This window comes from Pogoniulus pusillus, chromosome 33 (assembly GCF_015220805.1).
Source record: "Pogoniulus pusillus isolate bPogPus1 chromosome 33, bPogPus1.pri, whole genome shotgun sequence".
NCBI lineage: Eukaryota > Metazoa > Chordata > Aves > Piciformes > Lybiidae > Pogoniulus > Pogoniulus pusillus.
Window position 1 is genome coordinate 2,673,799 of NC_087296.1, and position 20,831 is coordinate 2,694,629.

Sequence of the window (20,831 nt, forward strand, 5' to 3'; positions counted from 1 at the left end):
AGAAGGCATTTCATTACATTTGTCATTTCTGGCACACAGAATATCAAATTGACTTCACTGCAAGGTTTTCATTACACTGCCACTCAATACAATGAATTACCAACTGCCTCCTGCTGAAATTATGGCTTTCTAAACTACATCTTGGCATGATTAAAACACGACCTAAAGACAAGCTTGCTTGCTGACTTCCTCGAGTGAAGGAGAGGGGGTTTATTTCATAGAATCAGAATCAAGCAGGTTGGAAGAGACCTCCAAGCTCAGCCAGTCCAACCTAGCACCCAGCCCTAGCCAATCAACTAGACCATAGCACTGTCTCATCCAGTCTTGTCTCAAACACCTCCAGGGATGGCAACTCCACCACCTCCCTGGGCAGCCCATTCCAATGCTAATCACTCTCTCTGCCAACAACTTCCTCCTAACATCCAGCCTAGACCTCCCCTGGCACAACTTAAGACTGTGTCCCCTTCTTCTGTTGCTGCTTGCCTGGTAGAAGAGATCACCACCTCTGAACACGCTAAAACTCTTCTCTTATCACTGCAGGCCTTTGCAAACAGTCCCTCTGCAGCCTTCTTGTAGCCTACTTCAGGTACTAGAAGGTTGCTATTAGGTCTCTCCAGAGCTGAACAACTCAAATTTACTTCACTGTAGCACTAAGATCTGCTTATAGCTCACTGCCTGATAGAGACACTTGCAGCTGTTAATTCAATCCAGTTGCTTCAGGTACCACTCTGAGAAGGCAGAGGCAGAAGTGGATATATGACTGCTGCTGCATCTGAATGTGCAGCCAGAGCAGCAGCTTAATGGCACACAACAGACTCCTGAAAGTCACTCTGATGGTTTTATATAATAGATTATGTTTGTCTTCAAGTGTTTAAGAGGTGAATGCCTGTGGTGTTTACAGTCTGAAGGCCACTGCCTTCAGCAAACCCATTTATCTGAACTTCCAGCTTGCCACATGCAGCTCCTTTTCCCTTTGTATAAGGCTGGCACAGATAGGAGTGTCTCACCCACTGCATTTTACCTTTTTTGCATGTACACAAACAGGAACTCATCACAACTTTGCCTTTAGAACAAAACCAAAAAGGAGTTGCAGTAAATATCACAATGTAGTGAAAAGCAGATGTGGCCTTTGTCTTCCTGGGAAGAAATTGTGTGATTCTGTGAATACACAGCCAGTCCCTACACATCCACTGCTCAAAGCTCCTCAGGCTGCCTAGATCACATCTCAGGTCAATCCACACATATTTCATGTCAGTATTTCTGTCCCACTCTATCTGGACACTCACCACCCCTCAGTCAATTCTTCATCTTGTTCCCGTGTCATAAATTGCTGTCCCTCAGAAGTTAATTATGGCTCCACAGGCTGCCAGCAACTTTGCATGCCATCAGAAACTAGAATTGAAAGCAATTTTTCACTTAAACCTATTATCTGCTTAGAATCAGAGAATCAACCAGGTTGGAAGAGACCTCCAAGCTCAGCCAGACCAACCTAGCACCCAGCCCTAGACAATCAACCAGACCATGGCACTAAGTGCCTCACCCAGGCTCTGCCTGAGCACCTCCAGGGACAGCGACTCCACCACCTCCCAGGGCAGCCCATTCCAATGCCAATCACTCTCTCTGGGAAGAACTTCCTCTGAATACCCAGCCTATGCTTCACTTAAGATGCAGAAAGTTCCTGATTCAAAATGTTCACCATCTTAAGACTTGTGCCTCCCCAGGCTCTAATTTGCTGGTGTGGTGCTTACCAAACTCCATGCAACGTTCCAAATGCCAGCCATCTGCCATGCCACTGCAGCTCTAGGAGTGCTCAGTCACCATTTATGTTGCACTTTGGGACATACTTTGCTAGGTTGTGGCAGGAACATTGTGAAATGCAGACAGAAACAAAGATTTTTTTTTCCAGGTGTCTTGAACTATCTGAAGGTAGGTTATAGCCAGGCAGGGTTGGGCTCTTCTCCCAGGCGACCAGCATAGAACAAGGGGACATAGTCTCAAGTTGTGCTGGGGAGGTCTAGGCTGGATGTTAGGAGGAAGTTGTTGGCAGAGAGAGTGATTAGCATTGGAATGGGCTGCCCAGCGAGGTGGTGGAGTCACCATCCCTGGAGATGTTCAAGGAAAGCCTGGATGAGGCACTTAGTGCCATGGTCTGGTTGATTGGCCAAGGCTGGGTGCTAGGTTGGACTGGCTGACCTTGGATGTCTCTTCCAACCTCGTTGATTCTATGATTCTGTGAAAAGCAAAATCTTAGAAGGAATTTGAAATAGTAGTCAAAAAGGTTTGTCCCAGGGAGGAAAGACAGAAGGCACTGTACAGACACTATCCAACCACCCAGAAAATCTAAATCATTCTACAGGCTTCAGTGGAAGAGGAGCAAACACAAGAGAGGTTGTATAAAGGTAAAATAGAAAAATCAGAGTCTTTGTGAAGAGCTGTAATTATGGCAGTCCTATAAATCATCATTTTATCTTGTAGAGAGGGAGAACAGGCTACAGAAATGCACACAAATATCTGTCAAAAAAAAACCCAGCTCAGGGCCTTTTCTGGTTTATCTGAAACTAATTCACAGTGCTAACAAAACTCTCTCTAAAATGATAGGATCAAAAAATCCCAACGAACCCAAAGCCTTGAATTATATCAACCCCAAAGATTTATCTTTTGAACTGACTTTTATCCTCAAAAAATTCCACTGCCTTCAATTTTCCTGAGGCTTTTTTTTCAAGTGCTGTGTACTCATCCCCATACAACGGAAAATCTTGTCTCAAACTCTGACCAGCTCTGCTCACAGTGTGCTGCACTGTGCCAGGTTTGCTCTTCCTCCTCTTTCTGCTTACAAAGTCCCTCTTGCTGCAATCCTTCACTGTCTAGTAAACCTTCACTACACTGACACGAAGCAGGAAAATGCTTTCACATCCTACAAACACAGAATTAAACCAAGGACAGATGAAGCAATCTCAGTGTGGCCACACAGGACGCTAGAGAGAGAGAGAAAAATGGATCCTGAACATCAATTCTTTTTTAATCTCAAATCCTAAACAAAGTTTAAACATAGGAGAAAAAAGGTTTGGCCAAGATTCATAGAATAGTTTGAGTTGGAAAGGACCTTAAATATCATCCAGTTCCAATCCCCTGACATGGGCAGGGACACTTCCCACTAGATCAGCTCACTCAAGGCCTCATCCAATCTGGCTCTGAACATCTCCAGGAACGGAGCATCCACAACCTCCCTGGGAAACCTGTGCCAATGTCTCACCACCTTCACTGTCAAGAATCTCTTCCTAACCTCCAGTCTCAACCTGCCCTGCTTAAGCTTCAATCCATTCCCTCTTATTTGTTACTAAAAGCCTCTTCCTGGCTTTCTTGTAGCCCACTTCAAGTACTGGAAGGTTGCTGTAAGGTCTCCCTGGAGCCCTCTCCTCTTCAGGCTGAACATCCCCAACTCTCTCAGCCTGTCCCCATAGGGTAGGTTTCTGCATTCCTCTGATCATTTTCATGACCACCTCTAAATGTGCTCCAGCAGCAGCATGTCCCTCTTATGCTGGAGGCATCAGAACTGGACACAGTGCTCCAGGTCTCACCAGAGCAGAGGAGGAGAATCACCTTTCACACATGTGCCAGCTTGAGGCTAATTGGAATATTTTAATGAGAAGAATTAGATTCTAGGCTGTGAAAAGGAAACAATGGTAATGGCTGCTGCACTCAGAGGCTTGCTGAGATGTAGGAAAACAAGGACACAAACATCAGTAAGACAGTGTGGATGTCTCTCTTTCGAGTGCGTGTTTCCCTTCTGCTTGGATCTGAGTAACTAACCCTTCTGCTTCTAACCTCCCTTGGCCACCCTCCAAACTCACTTTGCACATAAGGCACACTCTGGGATAAGGGTGGGAAGAAGGTGGAAGGGTGGTTGAGAGCCCCTCCTGGGGACTCTGGTTTCTGGGAAGGCTGCTGTGTGTCTGTATTACCTTTAACATGTATATTTCTGTCCAGAGCTGTGCATATTGTAACTATCTGCTTGTATCTTGTGCTAAGCTGTGACTGTTCAGCTTCATTCCTTAACTTCCAGCCAGCTGAGTCTAGTCTGGGTGATTTCATAAGACTCCCAAACCATCACACCAAGTCTGGTGAAATGACATTAAGTTATCCACTGTTGCCATTCTATGGCCTGTCTCTAGAACGTCCACCCCTCCACTCAGAGTTTCTACTTCTAATTTTCTCTGTTCTGAATATTCTTATGTCTGAAGTAGATATCAGCTCAAATGGCCAGGAAGCCCTCCTGGGGACTCTGGTTTCTGGGAGGGCTGTTGTGTTTCTGTATTACCTTTAACTTGTATATTGCTGTCTATAGCTGTAACTATCTGCTTGTATCTTGTGCTAAGCTGCAAATATAAAGCTTCATTCCTTAACTTCCAGCTGGCTGAATCTAGTCTGGGTGATTGCATAAGTTGGGAGGACAGGGAACTCCCAAACCACCAGAACACAACAGAACGAAAAAAGCAAGCTAGAAAATCCTTTAGGTGACATCAGCTCTTACCTAGGACATCTCTTTCATGTTCAGGGACAAGAACTTTCCACTTGGCCTCGTCGGGGTCGCTGATGTCGATGTTGATGAGGCGGTAGTTTGGAGAGTGGCGGTTTGTCTTGAAGGTGAAGACTGTGCCCTCATTGGTGACATACTCATATTCAGCCTCAAAGTTATCAATCAGCTTCACCCACTGAAGCATTCCTGCAGGAACAAACACACGACCTTGAACTTTGCTTCTGCTCCTTGCTTTTGGTCTTGGCTTTTGAGCGCGACCAAAGCGACTGCGCAATCAATCTGCTCGAGGAACTCTCTAAGGTTTGCCTCAATAAAGCAGCACAGCAGCTTGTTTTATCACATTAAAAGCTGAGCAGAATAATGGAAATAGATCATAGCTGAGCTGTAATTAAGTTTATTAAAATAAAGGAAAGAGAATAATTGAGGAAGCAGTGAGGTAGCTAAGGTCATTTTAAACCCATTAAATGTAATAAGAGAGCATAAGCAGGCTTAGCACATTCATAAAGCTTGTAACTCTTAATTGCCATTTTGGTTTAAGGAGAACTTCCCTGTCTCTACATGCAAAGTGATAAATTAGTCAATTAAAGTCTACTTCTCGTGCTACATAACACAAACTTCCCAGAGAAGCCAGTCATAGAATCACAGAATGGTTTAGGTTGGAAGGGACCTCAAAGTTCAGCCAGTTTCAACCCCCTCATCATAGGCAGGGACACCTCACACTAGAACAGGCTGCTCAAGGCCTCATCCAATCTGGCCTTGAAGACCTCCCTGGGCAACCTGTGCCAGTGTCTCACCACCCTCACTGCAAAGAACCCTTTCCTAAAACCCACTTTCAACCTCCCCTCTGCCAGTTTAAACCCATTCCTCCTCATCCTGTCATTCCAAGACCTTATCCATAGTCCCACTGCAGCCTTCCTGTAGGCCCCCTACAGTCAACTCAGTATCTCACCCTCTGAGTGAACCAACTGGATGTTAAACTTGAAGTTTTGCTTGAGGTCCTAAGTTTTGTCCTTCTCTAGAGATTTTATGTCAAAGAAAAAACCCTGCCAAGTGCCTCCAGCTACCCGAAGTTGTACAGAGAACCCTGCTTTGATGCACAGAGCATCCAGCTACAGTGAACTCTGACATCCAGCAGGGAAAGTCTTGTAAGAAATCTAAGGAGGTACTTTTTGCAAGGACCTGTAGTGATAGGGTGGGAGGGGATGGATTGGAGATTGAAAAGGGTAGATTGAGACTGGAGATTTGGAAGAAATTTGTGACAGTAAGGGTGGTGAGACACTGGAACAGGTTGCCCAGGGAGGCTGCTGAGGATGCTCCCTTCTGGATGTGTTCAAGGCCAGGTTGGATGAGACCTTGAGCAATCTGGGCTAGTGGGAGGTGTCCTTGCCCATGGCAGGGGTGGGGGTTGAACTGGGTGATCTTCAAGGTCCTTTCCAACCCAACTCATTCTATGAATTTATGAATCCAACTTCGTTGTGTTTGTACTGAGAGGGCTCTCAGTACCTTGCAGATGATGGATGGTTGCTACTCAGAGCTTGTGGGAAGTTAATGTCTCTGCAATTTACAAAACAAATAAATGGCAGGAGGCAATATTTATTCCTTTCAGTTAAAAAGTTCAGACATGTCAAGATATACCAAAGATTAGCCCAGAAGAAAGAAATCAAGCACTTAGGAGCAGAGATTACTAAATCACTTTCAAGGCTTCTATTTTACTTCCATTTGGGTGATTGCTCAAAAGAGAAGATGGATGCTTTGTTTGGAAAGAGTTAGAGCTCAATGACCTCATGTGGCAACTGTTGGAAAACAGTAAACAAAGGTGATCTCTCACCAAGCGTTCTCCAACAGACACAAAGCACAAACACAAAACCCACCTGGATGTGTTCCCGTATGACCCCATCTAAGTGATCCTGCATGACCTGATCTAGGTGATCTTGCTCTGGAAGGAGGGTTGGACTGGATGATTTTTCAAGGTCACTTCCAACCCCTAATGTTCTGTGATTCTCTGATAACTTCAAAACCAACTTCCTGGCAGATGCTATTGGTAAATGACATGTGCAGCCAGCAGCAGCATCAAGATCTCCCTGCTCAAATTAACAATTAGCTACTTAGCTTTATTGCTAGGGATTTGCCTCCACTTGAAAAAAACAAGACACTGAAAGCCAAACTGAATCACAGAATCACAGAATCAACCAGGTTGGAAGAGACCTCCAAGCTCAGCCAGTCCAACCTAGCACCCAGCCACAGCCAATCAACCAGACCATAGGACTAAGTGCCCCAGCCAGGCTTGGCTTCAACACCTCCAGGCACAGCAAATCCACCGCCTCCCTGGGCAGCCCTTTCCAATGCCAATCACTCTCTCTGACAACAACTTCCTCCTCACATCCAGCCTAGACCTGCCCTGCCACAACTTGAGACTGTGTCCCCTTCTTCTGTTGCTGCTTGCCTGGCAGCAGAGCCCAAGACCACCTGGCTACAGCCTCCCTGCAGGTAGTTGTAGACAGCAATGAGTTCTGCCCTGAGCCTCCTCTGCTGCAGGCTGCACACCCCCAGCTCCCTCAGCCTCTCCTCACAGGGCTGTGCTCCAGACCCCTCCCCAGCCTTGCTGCCCTTCTCTCAACACCCTCCAGAACCTCAAAATCTCTCTTGAATTGAGGAGCCCAGAACTGGACATAGCACTCAAGGTGTGGCCTGAGCAGTGCTGAGCACAGGGGCAGAAGAACCTCCCTTGTCCTGCTGCCCACACTGCTCCTGAGCCAGCCCAGGATGCCATTGGCTCTGCTGCCCACCTGAGCACACTCCTGGCTCATCTTCAGCTACTTCCTACCAGCACCCCCACGTTTCTTTCTTCCTGGCTGCTCTCAGCTACTCTGTCCCCAGCCTGTAGCACTGCTTGGGGTTGTTGTTGCTGTTTGGAATTGCCATTTAAGGGCTGTGAAATTGTTTTCTCAGCCACTTCATTGTTGAGGCTTCCACATACTTTCTCCAACTGAAGTTGGGGAAAAAATTAAGTGATTTTTCTCTCTCTCTTTGCTAGGGAACTAGCAGAATGGCCTTGTTTCAATAGCAAAGTTTGAAATGACTTTCAAAAATCCCCACAATCACAGAAGACTCTTTCCAAAGAAGAGCATTCTCCTTCCCACCACATTCCATTCTACTTTCCAGCCTGTCTGCAGACTCCTCACTGTCCTTTTTCTCTTGTTCATTTTCATTACAATGGTTTGGATGCACTTTTTCAGGCCATGCAGCACAGAGTGACTCATTCCTTTGATGTTACTCTATATAGCAACTCTTCATGGCTTTTTCCCCCCCTTGCTTCAGAGGAAAGCCTTATAAATTTCAGAAGCAAACCAAGATTCAAAAGGCCAGGCAATCTCCTTTTCAAAAAGGGGACAAGCATCACCTTTGTTTGTCCACCTTTCCTCAAAGTGTGTGTGTGGAGGAACAAAAAAAAGACAAAAGAACAAAATCAAAATGTTTATGGCTGACAACTCTGCTCTTCAATTCCTTCTTGCAACCTGTCTCTGCCAGTCCAGCACAAATCAGTTCCAGCTGACAATGAGTAAGCAACCAGAAAGCTGTGAACTTCAGTTGTTGCTCCATTTTTAGTGCATTTTTCCAAGCCACTGGTTTCAGTCATTTTCCACCAGCTACTTTTCTGGTCTAGGTGTCCTCCCACCACCTCACACTGTTCCCACCAGACAAAACCTGCCAGTCTCAAAGAGGCCAGCACCCAAGGTGAGTCCCTACCACTGTCCTCTCATCTCCAGACTCTTTGTACCTCCAACTTACTCAAACTCATGTTTAGCTTGCAGGCAGCACAGCTGCAATACAGCAACCCAGGTGGTCATTCCTCTTGACTTTTTGCATTCCAGAAGTCACAGCAGCATTTCACAGCTTCCATCTGACTAGAGCTCAGAAACCAGACCAATTTTATTCTGCTCCTCATGCTGCCTTACACTCCCCTCCTGCTCTTTTCCTCTCTTTTCATGCTTCAGCTCCCCCAGGAAGAGGAAAGTGGAGCTCTGCCCAGAGCTCTGAGTCAGTGACTCACAAACCAGCTCTGTGCTGCTCACAAGAGGATTCTGATTTTTTTATAAGGCTTCCTAGCTGCTACCATCCCACAAAATAAAGGTCAATAGTAGTAAGAACAACTTCAACAAGACCAATTGGCCATGTCATGCTGGTTTAAGTTCATAGCCAAGCCTGATTAAAGAGCTTCAATTTATTTCTTGTTGCAGACCAATGGATTCATGAGTAAATCCTCTCTTCCCTGCACCAAACCACACACTGAAAAGAATAAACAGTCAAAGCTGACAATCCAATCAAGAAGAAACCATCTTATTTCTCAAGAAATGAGAGGAATGAAGTTGTTCCCAGGCACATAAGCAGTAAAAGAGCTGCTAACAAGGACATGCCTCTGGGTTTTTCAACTTTTTGAAGACAGCTGCCACAGAATCAACGAGAGTTGAGTTGTGTTCTAGGCAAAGAATCACAGAATTCAACAATCCAATATTCTACAAGTATAAACCCTATGATCAGTAGAACACCACCAATGACAGCCACGTGGAGCAAAATATCACACTTGAGCCCATATCACTGAGGTTGAATCATAGAATCAAACAGGTTGGAAGAGATCTTCAGGATCATCCAGTCCAACCTAGCACCCAGCCCTACACAAGCAACCAGACCATGGCACTAAGTGCCCCAGCCAGGCTTGGCTTCAACACCTCCAGGCACAGCAACTCCACCACCTCCCTGGGCAGCCCATTCCAATGCCAATCACTCTCTCTGACAACAACTTCCTCCTAACATCCAGCCTAGACCTCTCCTGGCACAACTTGAGACTGTGTCCCCTTGTTCTGTTGCTGCTTGCCTGGCAGAAGAGCCCAACCCCACCTGGCTACAGCCTCCCTGCAGGTAGTTGTAGACAGCAATGAGGTCTGCCCTGAGCCTCCTCTGCTGCAGGCTGCACACCCCCAGCTCCCTCAGCCTCTCCTCACAGGGCTGTGCTCCAGGCCCCTCCCCAGCCTTGCTGCCCTTCTCTGGACACCTTCCAGTACCTCAACATCTCTCTTGAATTGAGGGGCCCAGAACTATACTCAAGGTGTGGCCTGAGCAGTGCTGAGCACAGGGGCAGGAGAACCTCCCTTGAAAAGCTAAACACACAGAAGCCAGAGGCTAATGCAACTAGAAGGTAAGGAAGGAGCACTGAATGAATCTATATTTGAAATACAAGTAGGCATTTCTTCTGCAATAACACTAATGGTACAAAGCAAAGTTGTGTTACTAAGTTAATAGAGACTTCTTTTTCATTTCCTAGTATTTCATGGAGGGAAAAAAAATATCTCTAAGCCTGGTGCATTTTTTTGTCAAAAATGGGAGATCAGCACTTGAGAGAAATGAATTTTTGTAATGTAAAAATCCATTAAACCCATAAAAGCACTATCAATGCAGAAGGAGATGGAATACAGACTGGTAAGGCTGTTTATAGTATCTCAGTTTTTCCCTGTGAACTTTTAAACACTACAGAACTAAAGCTGGAGTCTTCCATCTACTGACACATGAGAGAAAATGAAATGCTAGCAGAAGCAGGGCCTCTGCAAGAGGTTAAACAGGAGGTTAAACACTGCACAGATTTAGAGCTCTATATTCCACATCAACAACTTCACAGAATCACAGAGTGCAAGAGGCTGGAAGGACCTCCAAAGCTCATCCAGTCCAACCCCACTGCCAGAGCAGGATCACCCAGACCAGATCACACAGGAGCACATCCAGGCAGGTTTTGAATATCTCCAGAGAGGAAGACTCTGGAGCCCTCTTCCAGGGCTCTGTCACTCTCATTCCTTCTCATGCTTCCATGAAAATTCCTACACCTCAGCTTCCACTCATTGCCCCTTGCCCTGGCACTGGGCATCACCCAGTAGAGCCTGGCTCCAGCCTCCTGCCACTCACCTGCACAGCTTTATAACCATTGCTGAGGTCACCTCTCAATCTCCTCTTCTCCCAGCAGCACAGCCCCAGCTCCCTCAGGCTCTCCTCCTAAACAGAGCTGTTCCATTCCCTTCAGTATATTTGTGGCTCTGTGCTGGACTCTCCCAGGCAGTTCTATGTCCCTCTTGAACTGGGGGAGGGGGGCCAGAACTGGACACAGTACTCCAGATGTGGCCTTATCAGGGCAGAGCAGAGGGGCGGGAGAACCTCTCTCAACCTACTAGCCACAGTCCTTCTAATTTCAAGTCTTAGATTGGCTTAAGATGAAGCAAAACCAGCAAAACACATACCTGTGATACCCTGAGGCTCTGCCTGAAGATCACAGTACCACAGCCTGTTCACGGGGTGACACCCTTCTCGGATTGACATCAAGACATAGCGACCATCCACCGAGACCTGTGAGGATTTACAGGAAAACCAGAGACAATTCATCCTCTGGGAACACAAAAATGCAGTCCAACTTGAAAAGTTAGGCCTAAACCCCTAGCAAAAAATCAACTGGTGCTGGTTAGTTGAGTGAACAGACATGGAAATGTAAGGAATGCAAGAACTCACCAGGAAGCCACACTCATGGCTGACACCAACAAATCAAGTGTAGCCTGATGACATATGAAGACAGGCTGGAAGAACTGGGGATGGTAGCCCAGAGGAGAAGGCTCCAGAGAGGCTTCAGAGCTACATTTCAATATCTGAAAGGGACCTACAGGAAGACTGGGGAGGAGCTGTTTAGAAGGGCATGCAGTGACAGGATGAGAGGCAGTGGTTTGAAACTGGAGCAGGGGAGATTTAGGTTGGTCATCAGAGAGAGGTTCTGCACAATGATGATGGTGAAACACTGGAACAGGCTGCCTGGAGATGAAAAAACACCTCAGGAAAAAAAACATCAAAGAGGGAAAACATTTAAAAAAGGAAAGAAAAATAAACAGATAAAAGGAAAAACAGAAAGAAACAACAAAGCAAAGCACCAAAAACCCCTACCAAAACCTACCAAAAACCAAACCAAAGAACAATCCAGGAAGGGAAAGAAAGAAAAATCCAAACAGAATCAAAAGGCAAAAAGAGCAGCAGTGCCTTTGCCAGACCAATCTCTGGGGCAGCTCACTGTGCAACTGCAGCACTGGCTGAGCTAAGAGCCTGCAGCCAGCAGCTGGGAAGATGAAGAGCAGGGGCAGGGCCTGCTGCAGGCAGCTGAGCTGGCAGACACTGACTGACAAAGGTGGAACTGCAGCCTGAACACCACTGACCCTTCTGTGCCAGACAAAAGCCTGGCTCCAGAATGGCAACAGGAAACTCAAGTTCCCAGCTAACGTTGGTGTTATTCTTATGCTGCTACATCGTCTTCATCCAGCTGCAACCCTTGCTCTTGCTCCAGACACTGACACACTGGAATTTCATAGCAGGGCTTCACACAACTCTTAGAATGCATTCATGGCTCTGCATAAGGGAGACAGCTGTAACGTCAGAAGTGACAGCTCGGAGCAGAATCCAATTCTCTTGGTTTCCCACATCCAAGCTGAAAGGGAAACACAGCTCAGGCCCTTCTCTGAGATCTGGAATGCCAGTCAGCCTGCATTTCCCTCGCTGAAATCACTGCTATTATTTCAAGCACCACCCACTGTTAAAAGGTGGGGGAGGTTATAAAGCAACTGAGGATCTTAAAATGACATTTAGGTTCTGCCAGAATAGGACAGGGGAGATTCTGTAGCCTTTCAGCTGGAGCTTTTAAAGCCCTTCAGCATAACAATGATTTTATTGGCATAACACAGCACTAATCCCTAGCTCAGTGCTGGTAAAGGAAGGATTATTTCCAGGAGCTGATGTTGGGATGCAGTTTGTAGCTTCACTGCTGCCACTGAGTCATTTGGCAATTCTGAATCTGTGATTACAGCTGTTCTGGCTCAAATGTTTGCTGTGACCATCTTTACACCACACAAACCCAGCATCATGAGAGCTGTGCTCCCAAGTACTGGTCCTCAGCCATCCAACTCTTCAAAAGAAGATGTCTACAGTGAAGTTTGGGGTTAGAGTGGAGCATTTTGAGGGTTTTCACTAGCAATTTTGTTTCCAGTTTTGTCTCTATTTTGATGAAAAGTAACCACTGCTTAGGAAAAAACAATCCAAGAGATGAAGTGGTTTACCTGTAACTTCACTAAACCGATGGATATCAAAAGAGGAAAAAGTATTTAAAGCCTAAAGAAGTTTTCCAGCTACTTAATTTCTTTCATTACAAGATCTCTGTAATTCATTATACCAGCCCTATAAAGAACTCCAAAGGGTTATGTGTTGTGCAGCAATGATCTGTGAGGATCCACAGCAATGCTCCTGTTTGTCTACAAGCAAGCACACTGCAGACCAAAAATTCATGCATCATTAAAAATGAAAAGAAAAAGGATGAAGAGGAGAAGGCTGTCAGCTTCTCAGACTTTATGTCTTACCCCTCAACTAAAACATCAATAGCAGAGACATTAAAAAGTGCTTTGCTTCCCAGTGCAGTGCATGACAACAACCCCACTGAATATTAATATTAGCTCTATGAATATTAGCTGGGTTATCAGCACTGCAAGATTCAGGAGAAGGAAGAGCTTTCTATTTTTAGCTCACAAATAGTGGCCCCTTGAGGGCACAGAGGCAACTAGACCAAGGCCTGCACTGATAGGACATCGGGCAATGGTTTGAAATGAGAGAAGAGGAGATTTAAATTGGATGTTAGGAACAAGTCCTGAACCATGAGGGTGCTGGAACACTGGAAATGGTTGCCCAAGGAGGTAGCTGAGTCCTCATTGCTGGAGATAATCCAGGTCAGGCTGGACAAGGCTCTGAGCAGGTTCATCCAGTGGAGGATGTCGCTGCTGAGTGCAGGACTAGATGACCCCTGGAGGTCCCTTCCAACCCATGCCATGATTCTATAGACACATATCAGTCCCTTGGAAGCCAACCAGTTAAAAGTTTTACTACCCTTGCCCTTGTTATTATTAGGTTGGGGGAAAAAAAGAAGCCCTAATCACTGTACCTTTTATTTGTCACTAACAAGGTATTAAAAACATTAAGTTATTAGAGACTATGTCTGTGTTGAGGCACAGATAAACCAACTCCTCCTTTAACTGCAGACATTAAAGCTGCAATCATCTACAACCTGAGCTGCACCTGTGGTTATCTGGCAAACTCCTGCTCTCCATGCATTACTGCCCCTTTGCATGGGGCACAAAGCCACTGCCACTGCTATCCAAAGCATTGCCAATTAAACACAAGTGAATCACAGACAAAAAGAATCAAAGCTCACAAAACTGACAGAGAGAATCAAAGCTTTCAGAGAAGGTCAAAGTAGCAACTGGGAATTCAGTCCTGGGAATATCAAACTATCCAGAGATCCCTAGACCACGCTTATGAGTCACTTCAGTTGCAGCAGGGCTCCAGCCAGCCCTGCTCAGAAGAGGAACACAGCAATATGCCTAGCTCCATGCATTCCCATTCTTAAATCTGGCACAGAGGAAAATCAGCAACCCTCTGAGGTGACAGACAGACATCACACTCTTAATCATGTGGCTGCCAGCCTGCCTTTGAGTGCAATGAAAGCACCAAAGCGTGGGGAACCCCTCACAGCCCCACCTGCAGCCAGCAAGGCTGCTGTTTAATAATGGGGAAGTTCTCCAGACCTATTGCCAGGACAATAGGAAGGAATTCATGGCAGGCTTCTATCCCAGATGAGGCCTTGCCAAAGGCAGTATAAAGCTTTAGAAGGTTCCTCCAGCCCTATCTGACAGCCAGCAGGCAGGCTCACTTGAGCAAGATGACAACATTTTGAGCCCTTCCCCTTCATGTTGCTCACACTGACCCTGCAGATGCTGTGCTTCCACATTCCTGCAGGGAAAACTCACAATAGCCAGCACACATCTGGCACAGCTCACTCCTCTGTGCTGTGCATTTCAGTTGCAAGATTATCTCCCAGGTTGAGAAGCACTGATGTGAACTGACAGCTCTAAACATCACAAAAATCAAGTCAATGCAAGGACTACCCACAGTGTTTGTCAGACAACACCAGGAAAACTTGTCCTTGTTCTACTGCTGGCAGAACTGGGATGCTCTAGAGGGCTTCCCTCACCCCCTCCTTTCTCTCCTGTTTACTTTCCTGCCAGTACTGCAGGGATTTCTAATACTAGCGACTGTGAAAGGCTCTTACATAACTTATTGCTTAGCTGTGACAATAACAGGCTGGCTGTGACAGAGAGACAGGCTCTGGGAGTGTGGAGAGGAAGCAAACAATGTCACCTCAACAGAGCAAGCTCCTCTTCTGCAGAGCAGCTAGGACATTGCCAAGGGTTTAAAAATCTTCATCCCAGGCTGCCCTCTACTGGGATGTTATTCAAACCAACTCCAGCCTTCTTCCTAACTCCTACAACCTTCACCATCCAGGATTCTGTGCCAGGACTATGCTTTCCCTAGCCAAAGGGATGGGGTTTCAAACACCTCCCTGGGCAATCCATACCATTCTCACCACTCTCATGCTCAACAACTTCCTCCTCACCTCCATCCTGACTCTCCCCCTCTCCAGCTTTGCTCCATTCCCCCATCCTGTCACTCCCTGACAACCTGAAGAGTCCCTCCCCAGCTTTTCTGTAGGCCCCCTTCAGATATTGGAATGCCACAAGAAGGTCACCTGGGAGCCTCCTCTGCTCCAGCCTGCACAGCCCCAACTCTTTCAGTCTGTGCTCACAGCAGAGCTGCTGCAGCCTCTGAGCATCCTCCTGGCCCTGATCTGGACATGCTCCAGCATCTCCACATCCCTCTTGTAATAGTGGCTCCAGAACTGAATGCAATACTCCAGGTGGGGTCTCAGCAGAGCGCAGTAGAGGTGGAGAATCACCTCCCTCGTTCTGCTGACCACACTTCTGATGCAGCCCAGGATCTGGTTGGCCCTCCTCTATCTCACCATTCCTTGACCTGTTGGCAACTCTTTTACTAATGCAGGATACTGCAGGGTCACACTACTGGCTCATGTTCACCCTGGTGTCCACCAGGACCCCTAGATCCTCTTTGGGCACACTGTTTTACAGCTATGGGGCTCCCAGTGTGGACTGGTGCGTGGACTTTCCCCTGCAGCAGGACATTGCATGGCAGAGGAGTTGGAACTACATGATCCTTGTGGTCCCTTCTAACCCTGACTGATTCCACGAGTCTGTGATTTGGTAGCCCTTCTTTCAAAGCTTCTACTTGACTAACAACAGCTTATTTGCTGCTAAGCAATCCATTCAAGTGAAGAGTATGGAAGTGCCCTTAGATTTTTATGCCAAGCCCATTCTCAGCACCATAGATTTGGTCTAAATGAAGCACAGCAGGGACTGGTGTTCAATGTGTAATAAGGGGGAAAAAAAGACTCTGATGCTCTTATTTTGTGCATGTTGTCTTCTAAATGGATTAAGCTGACCAAAGCTTTATACAACCCTTGTTTGCCCTAATCAGTGACCTAGTTTCTTCTCTCCACTGAACACACACACCCCCCACACCCACTGCCTGCAGTGCACCTGAGATCACTCAGAGTAACATCATTTGCTTGTGCAGTCTCTGAAGGACCAATAAGGCCAAGGGTAAGGTGCTCCACCTGGCTGGGGCAATCCTAGATACCAATCCAGGCTGATGATTCAGGGAAGGGTAATGCTTGGAACTGAATATTCCAAATCAGGGTAAGAACATTTCACACTTATCAAAAGTGTCAGACCAAAAGAGACTAAGTGAATTGATTGAATATGGTAGCTAGGAGAGTACAAAGCATTCCAACAGCTTTTACATCAGTTAATGGTGAACAGAATGAGCACCACCATATTCCAATACTGTTATACCTACTATGAAGAGTAAAATCCACAGTTAACTACCAAACTGAAGGCCTTCTGAATCACTGAAGTAGAGCAGAACAGAGCATTGGTTGCCTATCATTTTGGTTCCCTGGGACTCTGCACAATACAGCAGGAGTTCAACAAAATAAGCTGAAGAAATCAATTCCAGCAGTCACTTTTTCCATCCCCAGTAACAGTCCACACCACATTTGTGCTGATAAAGCTTAGAGGCAAACTGAGAAGTCTCCAACTGTGCACACAATGTTAACAGCTATTAACCTGCAGGTCTCCATTCTTCCATTAAGTAGAAAAGACAAATTTCATTTTCACAGAAGACAGCATAAAAATAAATCTAAAGAGAATAAAGAAATGGCAGGGAATACCCAGACATGCTTTTTGTGCAGGCAGTAAAGGCTGGGGCTCAACAGTGACTAAGACAAAACATGAACAATGACATATTGTCCATCAAATGATCCATCTCTGTCCTGGAATGTGTATCAGGCACAATGTCCTCACTGAAAGACATTCAAAAGGGTGTTGATTGTGTCCTTACAGGCTCAAGGACTGATTTAAAACAAACCAGACAAGCCTTACTTTCAACAGTTCTTAGCTGAGGATTCTTGGTTCAAGGATCAACTCCTCAGTGCTAACAAAAAAGTATACTGAAAACAAAGAGTTCTACTTTTTGCTTACTGTCAGCTGCTGGAGTCTGGAAAACTGAACATGATAGACCTGATGGACTGGGTCCAGAGAAGGACCATGAAAAAATGGGGCTGGGATACCTCTGCTATGGGGACAGGCTGAGGGAGCTGGGGTTGTTCAGCCTGCAAAAGGGAAGGCTCCATGCAAACCTAATAGCAGCCTGCCAGGGTGCTACAAGAAGGCTGCAGAGGGACTGTTTGCAATGGCCTGCAGGGACAAGATAAAGGACAATGGTTTGTAATGAGAGCAGAGCAGACTTAGATTGGATGTTAGGAACAAGTTCTGCACCATGAGGGTGCTGGAATACTGCAGCAGGTTCCCCAGGGAGGTAGTTGAGGCCCCATCCCTGGAGATATTCCAGGTCAGGCTGGACAAGGCTCTGAGCAGCCTGATCTAGTGGAGGATGTCCCTGGGGATTAGATGACTTTTGCAGGCCCCATCCAACCCAAACCATACTATGATTCCATGCCAAGCTTCAGGATGTTTACCATACCTCAGCTCCACCCATCCACTTTGGGTCATCAGGAAATTCAGCACATAGGATATCTTCTGACTGGTTAGTACCTAGTACATGGTAGTGCAGCTTTTGGTGTAGATTAGTGGAGGTCTCAGTGCCTAGTGAAATGCAGATATTTAAACCAATTAGTTCTCAAAGAAATCCAACAGCAAGCAAATCCAAGTGCATGAAGTGCTAATTGATTTTGATAACGTTTTTGTTCTAGCAATGTGTTCCAACACTTGAGCTTCTGAACTACAAACACGTTTAAAAGGAAAGACCACAGGGTGGACATTGAATGTGCAAGCTTGTCAAAACCATAGGCTGAAGAAGCAAACAGAGGCAAAATCCAGGCTCTTCCCAAGGTTTAAGAAAAAAGCACAGCTCCAGAATGCATTTTTCTGTCCAGTGACTTATAATAAGAGCTGTTAAATTCCTTCCCTACTGATGCTCCTCAGCAATTCTTTCCACTTTGTCTGCTGTTCCTTCAGTTTTGCTAGCATAAACATTTTGTGTTTCCTGGCTGTGAAGCACAGATGAATTCATCTGGTTGAGTTAACAAAAGCCTTATGCCTCAGACTGCCATTCATCAGCTCAACCTCCCAGGCCAGTTCACCTATGCCCACACAAATCCATTAGGGAAGAGATCTAAGTAAGCTGTCACCATATATCAAATTCCAGCCAGTAACAGCCTGCAGGAAAGTGCAGTAAATTACTGCAGAGAAAAAAGGAGCAGCAAACTTCTAGGAGAAAGACAGGGACAGGCAGACAGAAGGATACTCACACTGAGTACTGCCTGTGGTCATACAAGAGATCCTTTGGGATATACACCAGTAGAAGTAGTCCTTTCTGCATTAAATAGGAGAGCTAATGACCTGTGCCTCCAATGTTCTCCCACATCCCATGCAATCAGCCCAACCACACTTACCATCACTCTTTCCATCTTGTTTTGGGTAGCAGTTGTAGAAAATGCCTTTTCCATCGTGGGTCCAAGCCATGCAACTGAATTTAACTCTTTCCAGCACATCTGGAAGATCCTCAGGACCTTCTACTTTCATAAACTTGATAGTAACCCAATCAGAGCCACTAGAGCTCAGGCCATACGCAAAGTATTCACCATCTTCACTGAATGCATAGCCTAGGAAAGTGGAAGCAAACAAGATGAGTGAGGTGAGAAGCAGCACATGGAATCAGTACTTTCAAGTAAGAGTTATTCTGCCATGTAGCTTTTCACTATTTTCTACACCAATGAAAGAGAGATGGAACTGAGGAAGCAGTTAAAAGCACTGTGGTCACTGAGCACAGAGCAGAGGAGTTATTTCCTAACAGGCACTGCAAGCAACTCCATCTGCTACCATTTGGGATTCACAGCTCTTTTCCAGAGCCTGTGGACTGCACACAGATCTGATCACAGGATGTCAGGGGTTGGAAGGGACCCAAAGACATCATCCAGTCCAACTCCCCTGTCACAGCAAGATCACACAACCTAGCTCAGGGCACACAGGAACACATCCAGACAGGCCTTGAAAGGCTCCAGAGAAGGAGACTCCACAACCTCTCTGGGCAGCCTGTGACAGTGCTTTTGGGCTCTGACAGGAAAGAAGTTCCCCCTTGTGTGGAGCTGGAACCTCCTGTGCTGCAGCTTCCATCCATTGCTCCTTGTCCGCTCCCAAGGAGCAGTGAGCAGAGCCTGTGCCCCCCTCCTCGCCCTCAGATAGTTATAGACATTGATTAAATCCCCTCTCAGTCTTCTCTTCTCCAGACTCTGGGATCAGGCAACCACACTCCAAGTTTTTTGCACCAGCAACATCCACTGGTAAGGAGTTCTGCAGATGCCATGAACTGTCCCTTTCTTTTGTCTGCCTGGGACTCTGCTTATGCTGCTTTCATTGCAGAGCCCTCACTCTTGTCAGAGGAAAAATGATTACTGGCCAAGCCCTGTTCACTCTCTCCAGGCTCCTGTGTGCCACAAACAATGCTATTATACCCCTGCTGAATTGTCCCTTTCCAAGCTGATCCATCTGGGCACAGTCCATTTGCTCCCTTTGCTCCATGCCCTTGATTGTTGCTACTGCCCTCCTGTGAACTGCACTGCAGCTCCTTCTGAGCTGAGGGGACAGCAACTACATTTAGGATTCAATGCAACTGTACAGCCCAACAGATTGCCACTGTAATGATGTGTTCTGTTCTCTTCTCTATTTCCTTCTGAACAATTTCTGATAGCCAGTGTTCTTGTTTGGCTGCTACCAAGAACCAGGCTGACATTTTCATGAAGCTAGTACAGCCTAAGAATTGTTGCCAAGTGGTCATGGCCAGGTCAGAGTTGTGTCCATCCACTCCTCTACAAATGAGGTTAGGATTGTCTGTGCCCTCTGCATCACTCAATTTATCTGCACAGAGACTTCACCTGCTGATTTATTGCCCATTCACTTTTGCTAAGGCCTTCCTGCAGCTCCTCAGTCATTCTTCAGCCTTCACCTGGAATAGTTTGCATCAACACTAAACTCCACTGCCTCACTGCTCACTCCTTTCTCTATAGCACACTGAGCAGTGCAAGTTCCAGCACAGTCTCTAACAGAGCTCTGCTGGTGATTTCCACTTGGACAGCTCATCACTTATTCCTGTGTGTACCTTTAAATCAATTATTAACCACCACCAGGAGCTTTGCCTCTTGTTCCATGGCTGTTGCTTCACTAAGTGCATTTTGGAAAGAGTCTGTCAGAGCTTTTTAGAAACACAGAAAGACTGCACAAAGCCAATTCCTTTTGCTCACAGTTTAAGGCAAGACTTCTCACTAACAAAAAAGACAGAGTAATTCTTTTCAGCCAGGCCACACTTGAAGTATCCACTAAATCTATCCTCTGTTTTTATTAACTGGCCTTGAACAGATATAAAGGAATTACAGGCCCAAGAGTCTTGCTTCCAAAAGAAGCCAACAGGAAGAGAGAAACTGAGCAGCTAACACAAACTGAAGCTCTGGTGAACACAGGGAATTCTGTGAGTTGTATAGAAGTTAGCACTAATGTACTGTGTTCCTTCACAGCCTCTCACTTGAACTGGCTGGCTTCTGTTAGAGGTGTAGAACACAATTCCAAGAGAATCAGTCAAACAAAACCAACAACTTCTTTTTTCCTTACTGTGGACAGCCTGAAGATCTGTTCAGGTTTCAGTGGAAGCTTGTTAGAGTTGTTACAAAAGACAGGGAGGACCTGAACTGAGTTAACTATGATTACAAAATAGATTTGGAAGTGTTCTTCTGATGCAGTATACACCTCTA

At 46.1% G+C, this 20,831-nt stretch overlaps 1 protein-coding gene across 1 annotated transcript in view; it reads right to left on the minus strand.

The window, feature by feature from the left end:
- The window catches only part of PREP (prolyl endopeptidase), a 61,310-nt gene that overhangs the window by 32,064 nt on the left and 8,415 nt on the right, over positions 1-20,831 (minus strand). Inside the window, exons 5-8 of the mRNA XM_064170221.1 lie at positions 18,483-18,692; positions 17,552-17,673; positions 10,819-10,924; positions 4,532-4,723 (exon numbers count right to left, since the gene is read on the minus strand). Of these exons, the coding sequence (XP_064026291.1) occupies positions 4,532-4,723; positions 10,819-10,924; positions 17,552-17,673; positions 18,483-18,692 (630 nt within the window). The remainder of the gene's footprint in view (positions 1-4,531; positions 4,724-10,818; positions 10,925-17,551; positions 17,674-18,482; positions 18,693-20,831) is intronic.